This window comes from Phaenicophaeus curvirostris, chromosome 4 (genome assembly GCF_032191515.1).
Source record: "Phaenicophaeus curvirostris isolate KB17595 chromosome 4, BPBGC_Pcur_1.0, whole genome shotgun sequence".
NCBI classification, from domain to species: Eukaryota; Metazoa; Chordata; class Aves; order Cuculiformes; family Cuculidae; genus Phaenicophaeus; species Phaenicophaeus curvirostris.
In genome coordinates this window covers 24,061,584-24,079,651 of record NC_091395.1, presented here as the reverse complement: position 1 = coordinate 24,079,651, position 18,068 = coordinate 24,061,584, and the positions used below count along the sequence as shown (strand labels likewise).

Here is an 18,068-nt window from a genome sequence, read left to right as displayed (position 1 = left end):
TTCTATTTGCAATTCCTTTTAAGAGATCTCCACTTTAGGCATTTCAGACTTGCAGGGAGGAGATCTCACCGACAGCAAGTCACTGCTTCACTCAATGCAATCTGCCAAAATGCATAGAACTGAAACCTGTCCTCTCATTCACTGGACCGATAAATACGCTTTTAAAAGCATGCACACCCAGCTTCACACTTACATGATGCACAGGGAATGAGGCAGAGGGCTTGCAGAGTGAAGCAACACCTCATTTCCGAGCATGTGCAGAACAGTCCACCTTCATTTATTGCTAAAAATGCTAAACCAGTGCCATTTGCAGTACATATGTGCAACATGCATGTCTCCAAGATTCATTATTGTGCACATGAAAATTCAATCATATCAAAGCTTAGCTTTAAGGGATAAACTGTGTGCTTACGTGCTGTGAGGGGTGAAAATACAACAACTCAACCTTCTTTTTCTTTTCTGTAACATTGTCCCAACCTTTCCTTTACTAAGAACAAAATAGCTGCTAAATGAGTGAACTCCATGTTCCCACTGTGTGTTTTTATCCTTTTTAATTCTCATAACTGAAGTTCTGTTTGTGTGAATGCAAATGTGTAAATCACAGATGTACTTAGGGCCAATCCCAAGGAACTGAAACTAAGATGAACAAAACTCTCTTTTTTGAAAACTGTTGTGCTTTGGTCATTTAGCCCGACCATATATATCTTTTTAGATCATCTCTCTCCCTGTAGCTCATTCTATAGCAGAGGATTCTGCAATGAGCTTGGAAGTACCACAACTTCACCTTTTTTTACATTTCATTGTGATCTGAAAATTGCTTTGTGTTCATGAAATTTTCCATTAAAATATATCTGCCCTTCAGTCAGGGATGTCAGTGAACATCCTATATTTGATCAAAAGAGAAGAGATGAATGTTCATGTTCTGTAATGGAAATAAAGACTTTTACAAGCAAATTTAATTTTAAAACAATGACAAACCTGATCATCTCGACTTTTGTATGGGCCTTTCATATCCAAGTATATGAAGCTCATAGAAGCTGATTTCAACCTAAAGGTACCAGAAACAGAGCCTAGAACATGACACTGAAACACAAAGTTTTCCAAAGAAAACTTTCTTTCAAAAAAAACCCCAACCCCCAAACCCTAAACACACTATGAGATTCACTGATGCAGGAAAAGCAGAGAGGTGGCTTCTATCTTTCTTCCCTGTTTCTGTAGTGTCATACAAACTTCAGGTCCTCAGATCTGTTATAAAAGCCTAACAAATGCAGTGCTGACACTGACACAAAACTCCCCAGCGCTGCAGCAGGTCATGCTGACAAGCCACATACCAACAATGGGCCAAGTCAAGGCTGCTGGCTCCAAATCTGGCCCACTGCACTCTGATTCTTGCCAGCCATGATCAGTTTGTGCATGTGGGGGTAGCATAAGCTTGGTAGGGACTTCTGCAATCCAGAGTGGGAAGGGAAGGACTCTGCTTTGAAGGTGTTCTCCAAATTAACATTTTTACATATACATTAAACAAAACCCAAAGAGGAAAGAACTGCCTGAAGAACAAACAGAAGCAGAAGCTTTATGGGGCTTCTCCTTTGTGGAGCTAAATTCCTCCTGAATAACATTTCCAGGGTGAAGCATTTGTAAATACAGCTGTAAAAGGACAAAGGACAATACCTCAGATATGAAGTGCTTTCAAGATACATACGGTGCTGGTATAATTGAAATAAAAATTAAACTTATCCTACATTTGCATCTGCAAAGCGTCAGTTAATCAAATATAATGAGTAAATCAGACTCATTTTTCTGAGGGCAAAATGTAGTCATCTTCTTTTGTGCTGTCCTTAGACTTGCCAGACAGAAACCAGCTCTTCCTAAGTATTTGCACACCCGATAGCTCATCAGAGTCCTGGAAGATTCCTAGGTATTTTTGCAATATTTATAGGGTATAGTTGTAATAAAGACCCTTTATCAGAACTTTTGCTCTACATTATTTAGTCAAATAAACAACAAATTTAAGGGGATACCAAGCATGACCCAGGAAGGAGATAAAACTCTGCATCTCAATTTTGCAATCAAGAAATAAGCCACTCAGCTGTGTAGCAAGACCGCTGCCAGTAAACCAGTGTCTCCCCCAGATTCCTAACAGCAAAAGCAAAGAACACATTCTCTGGTGACTTCTGCAGATTCAGCAGTACTTTATTTACTTAAAAAAAAAAGTTGTTGCTGTATGTAATTTGTAGGCATTGTAATTAATTTTTAATCTCATGGAGAAATCATTTATACCATGCTGGCTACTAGATATTCAAGATATTGTAGTTACTTTTTTGGTGTCTTTGGTACAATTTATTGTAACATTCTCAGGGCACTGCAGCCAATTACTACATCTCATGCTGTTTTACTTGCAACAAAACATCATCCAAGCATTTTCTAGCAAGTTCTTGAGGGTAACTAAGTCCTGTTCAAGAAACACATGGATGCCCATGCGCTGATAAGTATGAGATCAGTGTCAACTTAGCCAGTGCATTAATGCCTTTTTGGTTTGGCTTCTGTGGTCTCAAGCCTCTTAGCTCGAGTTGTGATAGATTTAAAAAAAAAAAACAAACCACATTTTTTAAATTAAACCAAGTACATTTGGAATACAGAGCCTTAGCTGCTATTGGTCTACCATGCCTCTGAAATGCTAAAATTTGTCCTAGCTTTTCACTCACTCCTCCCTCCATCTTCCAGACTTCATTATCTCTTATTCAGCCCCATAGCTGTGCTGATCTCCTTTCTTGGCTATCCCAGTTCTTCCCTTTATTGCTGCTGCTTCTGTCATGAGCATGGGGGAAGCTTGGGAGACAGTCCCAGTGGGAAGCACAAACCTAACCAGCCACACAGCATCACCGGAAATGAGAGACATAATTTGCTGTGGAAAAAAGCTGAAAGAATGGCTTGTTGCCAGGGCTTGGAAGGGCAGAAGGTAATAGTGCCCTATAAAGAAGGAAAATGGCTGGAAATAAACTTGGTGGGTCTCAGCTACCAGACTATTATCAGCGGTTGAGTGTAAAGGAGTGCAAACCCTAGCACTTACAGAGGGAACACGGCTCAGAGGAGAGTGCGGACTATAAAGCAGAGGGGCAAGGAAGTTGAAAGCTGTTGAAGTGAATTAAAGAGGCTACAGAACCATAATACAGAAATCTATGGAATGGCTATGCGTATCAATCAGTTAAAATATGCAGGATTTTTCCTTTCAAGTTGAATCCCTATAGTTCAGCGAGACCATTCACGTGAGAGAGATTGCCCTAACTCGGTGGAAGTTGTATCTAACATGCAGAAAAGTTAATCCACCATCACTGCTACTCTGGTCTTTTGAATTTATTATTCTAACCGCTGTGTTGTATACATTTAGAGAGATAATATGTCCAGAACAATTTCCTAGAGAGGCTGGTGTGCTAGCTGTTCCTAGAAGGCCTTTCTCTAAATCAAGTTTTGAAAGGAAATTGATAGCAGACAGTGTATAGTACTGACACCCCCCCCCAAACAGTAAGTTAACCTAACATGCATTGTACAGTCCTATTTCTGAGCATATTTTTCCCTAGTGCAAATGCTGTAGACGTTCTGATTTTTGGTGAAATTGGGAAAACATTAACACTTTGCAGAAAGTGTAAAACAGCCAGTGAGGAAGAGCAAAGACAGTGGAATCTCCTCCTCATTCTCTGCTGATTGATGAGAAGTTTGACATGAGCTGGCAACATGTGCTCGCAGCCCAAAAGGCCAGCCCTCTCCTGGGCTGCATCAAAAGAAGCGTGGCCAGCAGATTGAGGGAGGTAATTCTGCCCCTCTATTCCTGTCTTGTGAGACTTCATCTGGAGTGCTGTGTCCAGTTATGGATTCCTCAACATAAGAAGGATATGGAGCTGTTGGAACGAGTCCAGAGGAGGGCTACAAGGATGGTCAGAGGGCTGGAGCACCACCAGTATGAGGACAGGCTGTAAGAGCTGGAGTTGTTCTGCTAGGAGAAGAGAAGTCTCGGAGGAGATGAGAAAGCTCTCAGGAGACCCCATAGCAACCTTCCAGTTCCTGAAGGGGCCTACAAAAAAGCTGGGAAGGGACTTTTTACAAAGGCTTGTAGCGATAGGACTAAGTGCAATGGGTATAAATTGGAAGGGGGAAGATTTAGACTAGACATAAGGAGAAATTTCTTCACGATGAGAGTGGTGAGGCACTGGCACAGGTTGCCTAGGGAAGCTGTGGATGCCCCATCCCTGGAGGTGTTCAAGGCCAGGCTAGATGGGGCTTTGGGCAGCCTGATCTAGTGGGAGGAGTCCTTGCCCATGGCAGGAGGGTTGGAATAAGATGATCTTTAAGGTCCCTTCCAACCCAAACTATTCTATGATTCTACGTTTTACTGCTGATTAAAGATTCCCAAGTTGCTTCTAGTCTTGAGAGTTAACATAACTGAAAATGTTATATTAACATAGTAAAGAAATGTTCTGGAAGCGTGTTGTTCTACCAAGCTGAATAAGTAAATAGGTTGCTGCCTGACAGTCGTTTCATCAGTGCTGGTGAGAGTTCTAATTTGTACTATGTGCATCTGCAAACAGTCGAAGATGCAACTCATAGCTGTTGCAACTGCAACAACAAAATTCTGTTAGCTGTTCTTTAAGCTGCATGTCCTTGGTTTTCACTAATGCTATTTCATAGTTGTAAACAAGACATTCAAGCCACATTTAATGTTACAAGATATAAAAGGTACTGCTACTTTTGACACATTATATATTGCACTGATGCAACAGATTGTTGTAGAAAGAAAAGCAAAGGCTTGTTCTTTTAGCAAATGGCATGCAAAACTTCAGCAAAAACTCCTATAATGTAAATAAATCAAGTACTAATCTATTAAGGGAGTGCTTTAAAAAAAAAAAGAAAATGCCATGTCTGAATTGTTTGAGATGTGTGACACCACCATAAAAAACAAAGCAGCTTACTCACCCTGCAATTGGAAGTACCGAAAAGGTAAAGCATTATCACAAAAATACTATTTTTTTTAAATTATTTTTTTTCTGTGTCTTCTTTTTACTGCAATTCTGCATTAACTCTGTTACTTCAGGAAGGTGGCCGAAAGTAACATCTACAATTATTGGTAGCAAATCTGGGTTATTTTCAGGGATTACATTGGTGTGAGACCATGCAGGAGCTGGGAATGGAGTCCCAGGGAAAGAAAGTGAAACCATCAATGACAGCCTTCTACAGGAGGTCAGGCTTTGCTCCCTGGAAGCCAAATTCACAGAATCTCAAGGGGTCTTTGCTTGTGCTACAAACAGGACACTTTAACATGCTTGCCACCTCTTCTGTCAGTACAGATACTTACACAGTGTTGTCTCTGACTTGAAGTGCACCTTGTGGGTTCACACCAGTGAGAACGCCCCCCGGCAAACAATTCATGTTAGCAAATAAGGGGGAAATCTTGCCAATACGATCAGTGAGCACTGCAACTTGTTTTCCACAAACTGAGTGAATTATAATATAATCATTCACAACTTTGCACTGAACACACATTGAAGTTCTACGGATATTATTCATAGATAAAGGTAGCAAGACTTCCTCAAAAAGCAAAAATTATATATTGTCTTTGGGGCTGGACAGTGCAGCCTGGATTAAAACTCATGAGACTGAGATAACACTTGGTGAGAAAGTAGGTCCTACATACTGATGCTGAATACACAGAAAACAAAAGAAAACCCAAGGAGAGCATATAAGAAAGCGTATCATGCTCCTGTATTTCCTCAAGGTGATTTAACATAGTAATTATTACAATGTGCACTAGGAAAGAACACAGTTCTTCAGTAATATGAAACTTCAGTACAGCATCTGTTACTAAACTTTGCTCAGAGGTAAGGAGAGGCAACCAAATTCTGGCTAAATTATAAAACAATTGAGTGGCTAGGGAAAGAAATCTTGGAAGAGTTTAAAAACAAATTTCTCACATACAAAACCAAAACTAGCCTACTGTTATTACGCCTGCACACAAAACCAAATGATAATATTGATTTATTAGGAAGCTGATTTGCAACACTAGCAAATTCTGTGGATTGCATGTATTTGCAGCTTCTCTGCTGCTTTTAGGAAAATGTAGGCAAGATACAGACCCTTCAGGCACTGAGTATTTTGCCTTTTTGGTGCTGAATGTTGGCAGCTCCCTTGCTGTTACACTATTTGTTGCTTATGAAAAGCAGCTGTATTTGGAGGTACTAGTAATAGCCAATAGTATAAAATCTATATTTTCTGAAGTAGTCTACCTCCTTCAACACCACAATGCAAAACATTTATACCCTCCAAGTTGAGACTTGATAGGGAAGTAGAGAACTGATAACTTAAAATGCTGCTTTATAGTTTACCACAAAGATAGTTGAATGAAGACAATTTTCTATCAGACTTCAGAGATTCCAAGCAGGGCAGAGGGGAAAAGACTGCATAAGCAAGTCAGCAATCTTTTTTCATAAATTTTCTATAACCTTTTTTTTCCCTCCTTACACTGAAACTTTGTATTCAGGGCTGTTACTCCTTGCTTATCTCATCTGGACGTAGCCAAAAAAAACTTTCACAACCACTGGAGTATATTCTGGACAATAAACCTAGAATTTATTTTCTGTTATATTAAGCAAATGAAATTACCTTAAACTATAAAACTAGGATTGCATGTTTTTTCATTCTCACCATGGAGAAAGATATCAGAGATCGGCTTGCTAGAGTTTGTTTCACCACTGTTAATAAAGTTTTCGCTTCATGCCCAAATTTTCCTCACCTATTCAAATTCAATTCATTTAGCGTCTGGGAATTACCAAGAAATTTCTTCCTTTTCTTCTAATAGCCTTTTGAAGGATTCAAAACAAGAAATCCTGAAGATTATATATATATATTTTTTTTTAGATTACTCTTTCTTCCATCAGTTTTTAATCCTACAAAGAAAAAGGAAAGGTTTTAAACCTTCCAACTGCCAGCTGCACAGTTCTTAACTCAATTATGAGATTATATTATCCCAGACAACCCCAATGAAGTAAATTAAATAATTAAGCAGAGTTAATCTTTACAAACAATGTGAAGGGAGGACTAAGAATTATTTGCATATAGCATGCAGACGGACAGACACTTGAGCAATGAAGCAATGTCCTACCTCTCCTTGGCGGTGATAGTGCTTGGGAGGTTTTCCCATCTGCTCTAGCATTTTGCCCTTCTTACTGCTAGCAAGCATCAATCCCTGGTGGATGCCTGCAGATCTGTTGGTTGCCTGAGTTGGAGCCTCCCCCATCAGGGTGGACTTGATGGAGTTCACCTTGGAGCTGGAGCTGTCTAGCTGGGAGCTCTCCACGATCAGGACCGCGGCTAGTAAGAGGAGACAGCAGGAGCACTTATTCCACATCAGCACGATCATCTCCCCTCCCCCCAAGAGGATTTTCTTTTTTTTCTTTTTTTTTTTGAAGGCAAATAAAACAAAAGAAAGGGAAAAAAATAACTATTTAAAAATATCTCCTAAAGTTGTTAACAAAGCAATAGATTTCAATGCCACACATTCAAGGAGCTGCTCTTCTGAGAGACACAGGAGGAGAAAAATAACTAAAAAATGAAAAAAAAAAAAAAAAAAGGAAGAAACTGTGTCAAGTCTATAGGCACTGAGTAACTATCAGGTCTGAGAAGTCACAGCTTTTTCTTCCAGGTCCTCGAGAAGTCCCGGCAAGTCTTTAGTGACTGAGAGCAATAAGCTACGAGGCAACTGCACCCAGGGCAGCTTCCCACCAGTGCAGTCACCAACACGTTTGCTTAAGCTTCAGAGGAAGAGTGAGCGAGTTACTTCCCCCCACTCCTCCTCTCTTGCTGCACAAGCCAGCAGAGAGGAAACTCAAACCAGATCCAATCCAAGCAGCACCGGCAAAAGCTGGGCTTAGTTTTCTTTCACCCTCTCTCTCCCCCTCTCTTTACATTTTATTCTCCTCCTCCTTTTTCTGTCTTTTGCCTCAGTCTCTGCAGCCAGCGGGAGCGAAAGTGCTCTGTCTCCTCCTCCTCCAGCCCCACTGGTGCGGGGCGAGGGGCTCTGTGGGCAGGACAGGGGAGGCCTGAGCTGCTCCTGCAGGACACAGGCAGAGGAGCAGGACCCCTGTGCTGCTGCCCCTTGCACTTGGGGGTCTCCGGTGGCCTCTCATTGCACCCTTCATTAGCACAGCCACCAGCAGTGGATGTCCTTGCCCTGCGCCCTGCAAACTTTTGCCCCCTCCATCCCCCTCATCCAGCCTCTGAAGTCCACGGCCTGGGTAAAGGGCATGCACCGCACTAGTCCTAAACTAGCCTCTCAGTGCCACAGTGCCATAAGCAACCCGAGAGATTTAATTTGTGTTCATCTTCTCCACCTCCTTGGCAGGAGCACACACCCAATTGCTGTGAAACATCCAGGTGCTGCTAACTCCAGCCACACTCTAGACACTCCCTGCTGCAACACCAAAACACTGTGTTTCAGAAAAAGGAAGGTAAATGGGGACACGGACTGTAAAAATTAGCTGAACTGGGGTAGCTCTTCCCTTTTCCTTGCTATCTGCAAAAGATGTAGCGAAGCGAACATCACCATGGGGCACTGCAGCGTAACATCTACAAGCCTTTGTCTTTCCCCTTGACATGGTGGAGGGATGAAAAGAGGGTGAGAGGAACAGCTCTCTTGCTGCCCCACATTTTCATGTACAAACATTACCTCGTCTGGGAAGAGTTCAGAGAACTTTCCTGTTTACCCCTCTTCTGAGGTGTACCTCCTGCAAGCAATCAGTCTTTTTATGTTACTCTACATCTTTATACAGCAGAAGGGGTGAAGAATAAATGCTTACCTGAAATTTCATCTTTTAACCTATCAATTGTACAGAAGGAATTTGTTAGGGCAAGAATTACCAGAGAGGAGAGGAGCATTCTTTTGTCCCCCAGTGCTCCTGTTCCCAGTGAGCAGAATCCTTCCTAAGGCGCAGGAGCTCTCTGAAGGGAATATGCCATAAGCCACACCACCTTGGGTAAGGGTTTTAAAGTATTATCTATTTACACACAACTGCTAGCAGCATGTCCTAATGTTAGTGTTTGCACTGTATTAAACACAGCATCTTGTAAAGAGTAGATTAACTTAAATCTTTTTCCACAGCTAAAACCTTAGAATTTTGAGGGCAGTGTTTAATCCCTTCTCATAGGCAAAGTTGGTTTTTCTAAAGTAACAACTGAAAAAGACATATCAACCTGCAAGGCTGGATTTTAAGCTGTTCTATGGAGCGCGGCATTTTCTCTGACTTGAGCTCACATTTACTGGTTTTGAAGTAGAAGCAGTTTTATTAGCACTTTATTTCAGAAAATTAGGTTAAAAACAACACAAACAGAAAACAAAAGCCAGTGTTTGCCTTCTTTACAGCATTCCGTTTATCCATCTTTTCACAGCCTTAAATAAATTAAAATTACCTTTCTGTCTTCATCACTGATGATGCCTGAAGACACTTGTAAGGAAATGTTTCTAAAAGATTGGAAAACAAACTGTGGTTTCACAAGAAACTGATAATAGCCAGTACTTTTTAATTGGTTTGGACACCCAGCCCTCCTGGTGTTTCACCTCCCAAACCAGAAAGCAAACAGGTATTAGTGCTACAGGAAAACCTCTAACAGATAATTTCATAGGAAGTTGGCTGCAAGCCACATGAACACCATACAAAACCATACACTAACAGAATTAGACGTACATACATGGTGTATATATAGACGTGTGCAGGCAGCCTCACACACAAACAGAGCGCGGCTGATGTCCACCTACACTTTCACATAGGATCACGCTGAGATGGAGAAACACAAACCTTTAACAGCTCCCTGATTTCTAATGACAAATAAATCCTGAGTTTCTTCTTTCAGTTGGGATTAGGACTGCCCTAGTCACATTTAGTTTTCTTGCTGGATATGAATACACTGCAGAGAACAGTTAAGTTACATTTCACATCTTTCTTCCTGGTATTCTCCATACATGCCGCTACAGAGCCTTAGTCCTGATCAGTCCTGCTGCGTGGATGGTATTAAATTTGTATAAAATGAAGTCAACATGTTTTGCAAGATTAACACAAAAATTGGGCAAACATTTCCTCACTCCTGAGACATTTGATAAAATTAAAGGTGGGTCTGAACTATTGATCAATTCACTTCAAACAGTCCATTTCTCCAAAATATTTTGCAGCACTTGGAATGGCTTCACTGGGCTCCGAATAGAAACCCGCCTGAAATCATAACTTTTTTGGATGTTACCTCTTGTGTGCACTCAAGAAAGACCTCCACCCACTTGTCTTTTGCTCCACTGAGGGCTGTGAGACGGTGTATTGTTTTAGTGTTTGGCTATGACAGATACTCTTTTAAATAAAAAACCCCACAAAAAATATCCACCTGTGTTTCTCTTACACAGGAAGGAAGAGAAATTTATAAGTCATTGGTGAAGTATTCTCCACCAGGGTCGCTTTGAATAAGGGAGGATTACAGACAGAACAAAATAAACTTGTGAGATGTACAAAAAGAATCCATGACAATAAAAAAGAACAATATGATGATCTCATGTATCATTCAGCTCTTCTTGAAATAAATGGACCTATGTGCTATTAAAGGCATACAGCACCTAAAGGACCAGACTGTAAGGAGATTTTGTCTAAATTAGTTACATATATACCAATGAATATTACTAAAATTATTAATTAAATTAATAAATGTAAAAAGCAAGGCACATTCCAAGTTCTTTTATGTAAATGATAAAGTCCCTGTATCTTCATAACCTCTAGAAATTTGAAGAAAACTAGGGAGGAATTCTCAAAGCTTCTCAGATATTTAAGAACAGGTGCCCAAACTAAATTTTTTCAAATCAGTCTGGATCCAGCTAAACATGAAATTTATCAGTCAGATGGATTCAACTGAGTTTCCAGCCATTAATTTAAATTTAGTGGGAATGGAAGTCAGTATCCTTCCAACAGGGCAAGACCTACTGTGTAACTCATTGCTCTGAAGACAGTTTGCAGCATCTCTGAAGAAATGGAAACAGGTTTTGCCTTGTTACCCTGACAGATGGTTCCCTCCAGAGGAAGCAACAACCAACTTCACTGCAGGGCAACTGCTGCCAGACCAACGAAATCAGAAGCAGATGGACAGAACACTAAACCTGTGTTAGGGAGGAACTCCCCCACACTCCCCCACATGATATATAGATATACTTGTAGAGAAACAAGCTATTTGGGGTTTTGGGGTTTTTTTTTCCACTTTAAATAGCATTTAGCCCATGCTTTGTGTACTTCAAAATGATCAAATATAGACTTCCAAATCTAGGTACAGATTTCCTATGTTCCTCATTGGAGCAACTTTTACATCCTTTCAAGATTTACTTCACAATATTTACTCAGATAAGATGGTATAGAGGCAAAAATGCCAAGAAGCATCTCTGGTTTACAGATTTATGACTATTCCACTGCATCCTAGGTTTTGACAAACACCAAGAATATCTTAAACACTTGAGCGCTGTGGAGGACCTAACAGAGGAACCAGCTACAAAACCCAGTTGTTGTTAAATGCATGAAGCGCACTAAGAAGAGGCTGTCACTCTACTAAAAATTTGGTTGAAAGGGACTTTATCACTAGGTTCCCCACTAAGTTTAGGTGCCCTCTTTGGAGAAGCTGAGGACCACATACTTTGTGTGCGTGCCTATGGTTAATTAAACATTTCAGAGCAATATAGTCTTTTGCCTAAAATAATGTTTTGCAGCTAACCAGACTGAGTAATGGAAGAAGAATTACCCCTAATATCAGTCAGGGGTCAATGCTACATAACAATTGGGACGGTCACTAGAAATCTCTTATCAATTTCCATATTGCAGAGATCGAACCTCCTCATTGCATCCATAACCACAGATCTTCCTGGGATCCTCCAGAGGTTGTACTTAGACCATCTTTTGGGAGGCAGATTGTCTGAAGACCCCCACGCTCAGCTTTAACAATTACTTTCTCCTGCAGATTTCTGGATGGCAGAAGGGGAGCCTGTGCTGGTGACAGCCTGTGTGCACAAAGCTCAACAGACACGAGGGTAAAAATTCACTAAACAGCAGTGAGACCTCCAGCTGCAAACACTGAGAACTACATCAGTGAGCCACAAGTACTCAGTTCTGATTTAATATTTAAAATATATATGTTTCAGTACAGAAAGATGCTCTTTGAGTCTAAGCTAGTGTGCTTTATGTAAGAAAGCAGGGTTTTCTGTCTTATTTGCACCCATAAAGAGGAAATTCACAACAAAGTAGTAAAGCTTGTATTTATTTCTAAAACAGGTTTTTATACCCTGAATAAATATTGGAGATTTAAATGTTCTAAACACATATTTCTGTTCTACAAATCCTTTGGCATTTCATCCAATTATGCTTGTTTATAAATTTAATCAAAAAAAAAATTGTGGCCTTAAACAAAGATTTTCACAGACTTTTTCTAATTTCAAGGCCTATCCTTGCCAAAATAAAAAATGGGCAAAAGAAAACTCAATATATTAGCATTTCCACTGAAAAATATTGACATTTTAATTGATTTTCTACTATCTTTTTTATTTTTCTGTGTGTACTCCTCCCCTTTGTTCTTCGCCAGGGATTTCCACCAGGTTCATTGTAGCCCTTTTTTTAGTTTTTGTGGAGAAAAAGGGATTTTATAAGGGCAGGAAAGTCATGGAGGAGTATTCTCTTTTTTTTTCCCTCTTGCTTTTTTTCCCCCTTTTTGTCTTCAAATTTTTTTAATGAGGAAATGTTTGGAAAAACCAAAGCTTACCAGAAACAAATCAAGAAACAGAGGAACATGACAAAATAATGTGTTCAATTTAAGGACAAAAAGGAAACACAAAGAAAATGAGGAGATCCTTTAACCTGACCTCCTCCAAAGGGCCATACTCTAAATGCAAAACATTGTGTGCTAGAGTATAATCCTGTGTATTTTAAAGCATCTGTATGCTAAGACACTTGACTTCAGTTCAGCCATGTTTTTATTTATACCAGCTTTAGTCCAGTCTAATATCCTATGTTTTTCTTTCCCTTAAATAAACAAAATTACCTGTTCCTCAAATTAAATCTGTTTTTAATTCTGTACAAAGCATTTTGGGATACTTGTTGTATGAAATACATTCTATAACACAGGGATGTATTGTTTTTTGTTATTATTTTTTAAGTTCACCAGCTGCGCTGAATTTCCATTGCCCATTACAGCAACTCTCACAACTTGGATATGGCCAAATCTCCCTTAGTACTGCCCCTCGGGTCTACTCTGTCATTTATTTTATTTCTGACTAAAAACATTCAATCAGGACCATCAAGCAATACCTAGTTTTGCTAACGCTGCAGCTCAACAATGCAACATTTTCTTTTAAAAAGCACATTTTAGGAGTTCCTCCCTCCCTTCTGTCCTCCAGCTCTCTGTAGGGACACATATTGGGGTAGTTTCTTTCCTTTTTCACCACTTTTGTATCCAGCCTACGTCCAACCCACTTACACACGCACAGAGAGAAGGTTTTGCATGGCAGTACAAGAGCAAGAAAGCACAGGCACTGGTTGTGGGATGGGGATAAAGGGTAAGGGAATCCTCTTACTCTGGCATTTCCACCAAACGCTCCATGTGCTGTGATGGCAGCCTCAGCAAAACACCCAGAGGACAGGCTGGTGTTTGTGATACCTGAAAGCATGACAGGTAGGTGTCAGTTCCAGAAATCCATGCTAAGAAAGTCTATGGCCACCACCAAACTCTTTTCCACAGGTAGTATTTCTGTATTAGCATCAGGGGAGCCACTCATTAGAGTTTATGCCATGTTTCTACCAATACTGAAGTCCGCAGATGTGACCAGTGCCCTAATGGGTGGCCCACACCTCCTCCTCTTTTCCTTTTGACTGAAGACACGTGAAAGCTGCAGTCCTCCCCCTGCAAATCAAACATGCAGGAGAGCCCCTTCTGCAGCTGCTGGGACAGGATACCAGGCAGGTAAAGCTCTTCTATTCTCCTCAGCCTTCATCCCTGACAGCTCTGTGCTGCAGGACACGCTGCCAGCTCACTGTGGAGATGGCGGAGCGAAGTTCTGGCAGCAGTGTCTCAGCATCACTCCTCAGGACCGCTGGCATACCCAGTAATTAGCACAAGCTAGCGCAGCACTCGCTGGGCTGCCACCACAAACAACCCCTGGCAGGGGTTTGACGCCTGCTGCGGATCATCCACTGGCTGACGCCACGCCTGCCTAGTCAGGCCACATCAAGAGGTCCCAGCTCACCTCTCCCTCTAAAGGTTACTCTCTCCCCAAAACTGTCATCGAGCGCAGCTGCTGGTGTAATTACTGCCTGGCCTGGCTGAGACACAACAGGCAGCCCCGGCTGCAGCCGGAGCAGGAGGCATGACCGCAGCCCAGAGAAAGGCAGGCTCGCAGTGTGCAACCCCAGTCACGGAAACAGGAGAAGAAATATCACATCCTTTGATTTTTGTATTTTCGAGTCTAATTCCTAATGCCATGTTCCTCATGAGCAGGAAGGCAAATGATGCAATAAAACTATTTTGAAGTCTGTATTTATGATTTTTGTCCTGATGATTTTTATTTTTTTTTTCAAAAAGACAAGTACTGAATGTTACTGTTATTCCTCATAAATAACTCCTTTTTCTGATTAAAACAGTCCAGGATGGTGTCACAGTTGATGAATGACACAGTGTGCTGCAACTGGTTTGGTTGCTCGAAGTTCAGGATTTAAATCGGCCCCTCTGACAATGATTAACCCTTTGGAGTAGGAATCACCAATTTCTTGGGCGGATGATGAAAGCGAAGGGAAACACTCCCAGCCCAACCAAATTAATAATCATCAACAAATGTTTCTTCAAAAGCCGAACGTAATAACCAGTCAATTTAAATTATTTTAAGCCACTTCATTATTTTCTCCAAAATATCTTCACTGTGTCACTGAACTGAACTCAGCCTGACCCCACTCCCAGAGCAGTATACATTTCAATGTCAGTCCAAGAAAGAAGTACTTTCCAAAAGGAAAGGTTTCAGCAAGACACAGCAAAAGTGTGGGTCTCATGCCCAGGAGGCCACAAGTTAAGCCCTCTGATCTCCCTGACTGGAGCGAGTCACAAAGGCAGAGTGAGAGAAGCAGCAGTGGTCAGGCAGTATTTTCTCCTTCTGTGTCCTCATGCAGGACTGCTGCTGGCCCTCTCAAAGAACTCCCCAGCACAATGCACCACAAGGAAGACATATGCGAGCTATGCTGTTCATGCACAGCAAGTGGTTTTCCAGAAGATTGTAACACAAAAAACAAACCACAAATTCGCGGTAGCCCAGAAAGATGGCTGACTTGATATGGGAATAGCTGAAATTTTAGCCTTCCTCTCCCACCTACATATGTTGAAGAGTTGTTAAAACAATAAAAATACTTATAATTAGCAAGTCTACATACACCCATTTTCTTTGCAATATTCTTGGCAATGTTGGAGCCAAGTTACTCAAACTTTCCAAAGAAAAATAACCGTAAGGAAAATTCCCTTCTTGGGAATGAAAGCAGCAGAAAATTATGAGGCTGAAAAAGGAGTTAGAATGGAAATCATTGTGCAACCTTAGCTATAATAAGTACTGAAAAGCTGATTGCTGTTTATTACATTTATCTCGCATTTTATGATAAACATCTGAAGATGGTATAAAACATCTACACTTAAAATTATTTTCAATCACTTGCTTTGGCCTGCAAACCTACCTTAAATAAATTATTTTGGAACTAGGATAGCGTATCTACAGGCTGTAATAAATATTCCACTCTCAGAGAAAGAGTAAAGCCTCTGCTTTTGCAAGAAAAAAAGAGTTAGGGAGGTTGCTGCCTGCTCTGTGTGACTGCTCAATTTTACTCACCATCTGTATTTAAGAAAACAACTAAAAGATGGAGAGATAAGTCTTTTAGAAATTAAACACACACACAGAGGGGCTTTTTTAGCACAAGTATATTGCTGTAGAATCGGGAGATAATATGACATGGCAAAAAATCCTTATCTGCAATATAAGAATTTATGTTGAACGGTTAAATTTATTAAATAGTGTCAAAATCTGTCCTACTTACAGGCTAATATGACTCCAATTGATTAAACAAGAATCTGGTACTGATCACTTATGAGCTTGCTCTCCAATTAGGTTATGTTCTAAAAAAATAGACTTTATAAATAATTGTCCAAAATAAGGGATATCTCACTTCTCTTCTTAGTGAAAGAATGTTTTAAATGTTCTTCCTGATCAACTTAGCTCTTTGATTCAAATATGCTTGCAATAATTGGCAATATATAATATAAATAACATAAATGTCTAACTAAAAAGTAATTTTGAAAAAAAAATCGGAATATTTTGTTTTGCAATTTGATTTAATTTCTGTGACCTTTTAGAATTCTGATTGTTTCAATTAAACGTTTTTACCATTGAAAAGCCAACTTAATGACTGTTTTCTAATGACCTACAAAGGTATGTTTTGAGGGGACATGATGTTTGTTGTGAAAGAAGAGAAACATTCTGTATGCAATTGTCACAAAAGTGGGGAAAAGAAAATAATTAGTATCCCATCCTTGCATAGCAGAGAAAAAGAATCTTAAGCTAGCGCTGAAGAAATCCCACCTCTCTTTATCTGTTGTTGAAAGTGAATGGAAAAAGAGAGGTTCAATCCATATTGTTTTAAAGTCACTGTCTATATGGCTCCTAAATAAATTGGCAGCAAAATCCAGAATTACGGGACTTTTTTGCCTCCCAAAATCTTCAAAGAGGATGAAATTAGGATAGCCATTCAACGATCTATGCAGGCTGCACTCCAGCTACTTGCACAGGTGATGGAGTGCAACTGTGAAGCTCAAGGGTTACAAGTAAGAACAGCGCATTGCCATTTTCCTCTTTTGTGTGTATGTTTATGCTCTGTTCCCTCAGTGCAGTTGTTTCTCCATTTTTCTCTCAGTGTAAGAAGGAGACAAAGATCATCAGAAGGTGAAGGAAGGGGAGTCTCTTCTCTGCAGTGTCCAGCCAGTGTGATAGAGAGAAGGGTGCTTTGCTTCACTGCTCAAAACACACATGCCTCAGGAAGCATCTAAATTTACTCCCATTCTGGCATTGGGTAACTCAGCCCCACTCTGGCCTTTGGTAATTCAAAGAAAATAACTATGCAAACCTCAGCCTGAGCTTGCTGCCCAAAGCTTGGCTCTGCTACCACTAGTGCTCCAGGGCCTGCTCTGCCCCAGATTATTCCATCTGAAAGTGTTAATTGGACCCTTTACCAGCCTTACTCAGCATAATTTTTCTGGGAAGAAGTTAGCGCTTGAACCTCAAGCTGTGACTTGAAGACCCCTGCCAAATAAATTCCTGGTGCAAGTCCATTGACACCAGTGGAGTTACAAGGGGAACAGAACTGGTCCTTTGCCTTTTTTTCCTATTACCCACATAGGCAGCTCTATTTTTCTGCATAACAAATACCAGGATACTGAACATACTCACTGCCAAGAAAGGCAGAAAAAAAGTCTTGCATGTTTTCCCCTTTATTTCCATCATCTGACCTTTGGTTTTTATATCTTAGGAGCAAGCTGCAACTTTACTTACATGTGCAATCTAGATGAAATGCTAGTTTGTATGTAGAAAGCTATGTGGATTTTGATCTTTGAATTTGATTTTCCATTTTTTTTTCAAAGTAAAACATAATGAATTAATGGAAGCATGGAAATGTTAGTGTTTAGAATTATTCTCATTTCATGTTTCTGATTCTTTCAGTCTAAGGCTGGATCTTTTAGGCTTCTCTAGAGGCTTGAAGCATTAGTTCATAGTCAAAAATATTAACTTGTATCCTGACACAGTAGATGTCCTCTGAAAAGTGCTCATATTGCCCATAGAAGTACTTGACTGCAACAAAAGGTGCTACTAGCCAACTCAAAATTTTATAAGGTAGCAGTAGTGAAAGAATGAATGATTACATTGTCAGAACACTGGAATTTAAACTATGAGGAAGAGAGCAAAACTATTAGGGAAAGGGAGCAAGACATAAGAGAGA

General features: G+C 40.4%; 1 protein-coding gene across 2 annotated transcripts in view; it reads right to left on the bottom strand.

Annotated features, from left to right (window-relative positions):
- Nucleotides 1-7,447, bottom strand: part of DKK2 (dickkopf WNT signaling pathway inhibitor 2) — an 83,334-nt gene extending 75,887 nt beyond the window's left edge. For both annotated transcript variants that reach the window (XR_011337340.1, XM_069855520.1), the window contains exon 1: nucleotides 7,151-7,447. Coding sequence is in view for 1 of the 2 variants with exons in the window: in XM_069855520.1 (XP_069711621.1) it covers nucleotides 7,151-7,408 (258 nt within the window). In the remaining variant the exon portion in view is untranslated. The remainder of the gene's footprint in view (nucleotides 1-7,150) is intronic.
- Nucleotides 7,448-18,068: the final 10,621 nt, after the last annotated feature.